At 45.9% G+C, this 4,012-nt stretch overlaps 1 protein-coding gene across 1 annotated transcript in view; it reads left to right on the top strand.

Moving 5' to 3' along the window:
• Positions 1-4,012, top strand: part of ACACB (acetyl-CoA carboxylase beta) — a 111,092-nt gene that overhangs the window by 56,117 nt on the left and 50,963 nt on the right. Inside the window, exon 20 of the mRNA XM_010828668.1 lies at positions 2,339-2,505. Coding sequence (XP_010826970.1) covers positions 2,339-2,505 — 167 coding nt within the window. The remainder of the gene's footprint in view (positions 1-2,338; positions 2,506-4,012) is intronic.

Genomic DNA, 4,012 nt, shown 5'->3' with positions numbered 1-4,012 from the left:
GCTCTTCCGATCTGCTCCTGGCCCTCGAGCGTCACCCACCACGATGGGCACAGGAAGGTGCCTGCCTGTGCCCACACCCTCCTCAGCATCCCACTAAGAGCAAAACTCACGTGCTTCCGATGATCTTCAGGGTGCCCCAGGGGCTGTGTCCCACTTTCTTCCCTGGCTTCACCCTCTGCCTCCCTCTCCGCCTTAATCACACTCTCTGGACTCCTCCCCCTCGGGCCAGCTCCCTCTACCCAGAAGAACCTTCCCCCAGATGTGCACAGGGCTCGTCCTCTCATTTCCTGTAAACTCTGACGCAGCCCTCTTCCCCGCAGTGCATTATATAGCATTGTCACGTCTCCTAGACGTGAAGCGACCTGCCCTCCTACAGTAGGCCAGGCGTGCGGGGAAGTGGCTCCCCAGTCATGCAGGTAATGTTTGTTTTTCTCTACAATAATTAGCATATATGCCCAGGAAGGAAAAAAGCTAGAAAAGCATTTTTTTTTTTTTTAATCAAATTGTCTCTTTTTTCCAGACTGTCGTATCAGTTTCATTTGTTCTCTCCTCTGTCTTTTCATTATTGTCTTCCGAGGGTTCCCAAAGCTAGGAGTAGAGTGAGCTTGTTAGATAACAGGAAATGAATCTGTGTCTACCTTGTGATTCGTTTTAGCAGATGTTTCCCGCCGGGCTGGGGTCTGGAGACAGGAACCCAGCCACCAGTCCCAGCAGGCTCATGATTGCCTTGTGAGAAAGACAGGCAGATAAATCCTTGTAATTCAGCTCAATCAGAGGGACCGTCCTTGGCCGCTGGCTCTGGAGGTCCAGAGGGAGAAGCAGCAGCAGATTGTGAAGAAAGGAAGCCCTCCAGTTGATCTTGAAGGGCGAAAGGAGCCTGCAGGGCTGGGAGCGGAGCGGAGGGGATGGGAAGCTGAGGGTTCTGGGCCAGCAGAATAGCATGCTCCCAACTCCCAGCTTCCAGTGCCTCACACGGTCAGTGGTAAGTGGATGTGCTCAGTCGCTTAGTCGTGTCCGACTCTTTGCGATCCCACGGACTGTAGCCCGCCAGGCTCCTCTGTCCGTGGGATTTTCCAGGCAGGAATACTGGAATGGATTGCCATTTCCTACTCCATATTGAGTAGATATTTGTAAAATAAATTAACAGATGAATGAATGCATGAAGTCAGTGTTGCCCCTTTTTAAAAAAAAAAAAATGTTTGGCCTCACCTCACAATATGTGGAATCTTAGTTCCCTAACCAGGATTTGAACCTGTACCCCCTGCATTGTAAGACAGAGCCTTAGCCACTGGACCACCAAGGAAGTCCCTTTGGGGAGCTTTTTGTTTGTATATTTGTATGAGAGTTTCCTAAATTTTCTCTGTGCTAGGCATTCATCTTTGGGATTTGAGCAAAGCTGAAAAGAAATAGAAAAATAGGGAGATGATATTGGTTAGAAAGCAAAGCCAAACAAAAACATCTGTCAGCAAAAATAATCAGCAATACGAAAAGAATTTTATTTGAGCCAAACTGAGGACCACGGCCTGGAAGACAACCTTTCAGATAACTCTGAGGAATTGCTCCCAAGAAGCATGGTTTTCAGCACAGTTTTGTGTCTTGTCGGAGCAATGAACACGAAACAAATCAGGAAGACTTTCCTCTAAGATTAAAAAAAAAAAAAAGGAAAAGGAAAAAACCAGATCAGCGTGTGCACAGCAAGTCACCATGGCCTTGGTGCCCAGGAAGGGAGTCCTGCTAGCATCAGAGAACCAGCATTGGCATCCCAGGAGGGAAGGCATTGCATCTCTGTTTTATTTATTTTTTAGCTTTTTATTTTGTATTGGAGTATAGCCAATTAGTAATTTTGTGATAGCTTCAGGCGGACGGCAAAGGGACTCAGCCATACTCATCTTTATTTTTAACATGGACTTTCTGTACTTCTGGTGAGTGTGCTCTTTTCTTTAATAATTAAAGCAGATGTCCAGTGTATGTTTGGCTACAAACAGGCTGCTTAGTTAGTATGAAATTCAAGTTAACTCATGTAGAAGCCACAATGACTTCCCCTGACCTCTACATGTGAACATTTTTTTTAAAAAAACAATCACATCTAACACTCTCCAAAATTATTTAGAATACATAAGTGACTACGGTATTTACCGAGGGGAAGATTTGGAACCCTCAAACGGGTGTGTATGAGCAATTTTAACTTTCCAAGAGGATGCTTTCTTCTGTCCCCCTCCCCTTCAGGCTTCATCCTAACCACACTGTGTGTGTGGTGTACATATTGTGTGTTGGTGGCTCTGCCTTGACCCTTGGCTGGTCCGTCTCCTTTGGAGGCCATGGTGGTCTTGACCTCTGGCTCCTGTTGTGTCTCATCAGGCTGAGCCGTTCACGGGGGAGCTCCCCTCACAGCCCACGCTGCCCATCCTCGGAGAGAAGCTGCACCAGGTTTTTCACAGCGTCCTGGAAAATCTCACCAACATCATGAATGGCTACTGTCTGCCGGAGCCTATTTTTAGCATCAAGGTGGGTCACGTGTGCAGGGTAGGTGTGCATTGCGCACACGTGCGTAGGTACAGGTGAAGAGCCCAAAGATCCCAGAGATCTTTATTGGGGTAAGAAATGAGAAAGTCTCTCATTTCTGTCAAGGACCTGTTCTCAGGGGATTCCTCAGTTTCGTTGTATACATCAGAGTACGTTTCTCTCTGATTATAAACCAGTGTAAAGGTTACATTGCTTTTGTTGATTCAGTTCAGCTTAACACAGAATGTTCATGTTCTAAGAGAAGAGTCGATGTGGGTCACCTGTTAAAGAGACAGTAAGGAAGCAACTTTGTCCAGAGACACAACTCTGTTCATCCAGGGTCCCGTTGTCTGTAGAGAAGTAAGTCCTCAAATTTGCAGACCTCTGTGAAGGACCTGTGCTGCTGAACTCGACATCAGTAGCTATAAAACTACTGCTACATTACCTTCTATCCCAGAATAGTCCATCACAGTGATGGTGGTCATGGTAATAATGGCCAGCTCTAGTCTGGTACATGCTATGTGCCAGCTACCACTTAACACTTATTAAGTGTTATTAAGTTAAGTGCTTATTAAGTGTTATTAAGTTAAGTGCTTATTAAGCACTTAACACTTATTAAGTCATTTCACCTTCCCAACAACAGGGAGGTAGGAACTCTTATTATTCCGTTTTATAGGTGAGGAAACTGAGACACAGAGAGGCTACAAAACTTGCCTTCAGTCAGTTCAGCTCAGTTCAGTCACTCAGTCGTGTCCGACTCTTTGCAACCCCATGAATCACAGCACGCCAGGCCTCCCTGTCCATCACCAACTCCTGGAGTTCACTCAGACTCACGTCCATAGAGTCCATGATGCCATCCAGCCATTTCATCCTCTGTCGTCTCCTTCTCCTCCTGCCCCCAATCCCTCCCAGCATCAGAGTCTTTTCCAATGACTCAACTCTTCACATGAGGTGGCCAAAGTACTGGAGTTTCAGCTTCAGCATCATTCCTTCCAAAGAACACCCAGGACTGATCTCCTTCAGAATGGACTGGTTGGATCTCCTTGCAGTCCAAGGGACTCTCAAGAGTCTTCTTCAACATCGCAGTTCAAAAGCATCAATTCTTCGGCACTCAGCTTTCTTCACAGTCCAACTCTCACATCCATACATGACCACTGGAAAAACCATAGCCTTGACCAGATGGACCTTTGTTGGCAAAGTAATGTCTCTGCTTTTGAATATGCTATCTAGGTTGGTCATAACTTTCCTTTCAAGGAGTAAGCATCTTTTAATTTCATGGCTGCAGTCACCATCTGCAGTGATTTTGGAGCTCCCCAAAATAAAGTCTGTCACTGTTTCCACTGTTTCCCCATCTATTTGCTATGAAGTGATGGGACCAGATGTCATGATCTTCGTTTTCTGAATGTTGAGCTTTAAGCCAACTTTTTCACTCTCATCTTTGACTTTCATCAAGAGGTTTTTTAGATCCTCTTCACTTTCTGCCATAAGGGTGGTGTCATCTGCATATCTG

This window comes from Bison bison, unplaced genomic scaffold, assembly GCF_000754665.1.
Source record: "Bison bison bison isolate TAMUID 2011002044 unplaced genomic scaffold, Bison_UMD1.0 scf7180017864495, whole genome shotgun sequence".
NCBI lineage: Eukaryota > Metazoa > Chordata > Mammalia > Artiodactyla > Bovidae > Bison > Bison bison.
This window is presented reverse-complemented; position numbering and strand designations above follow the sequence as displayed.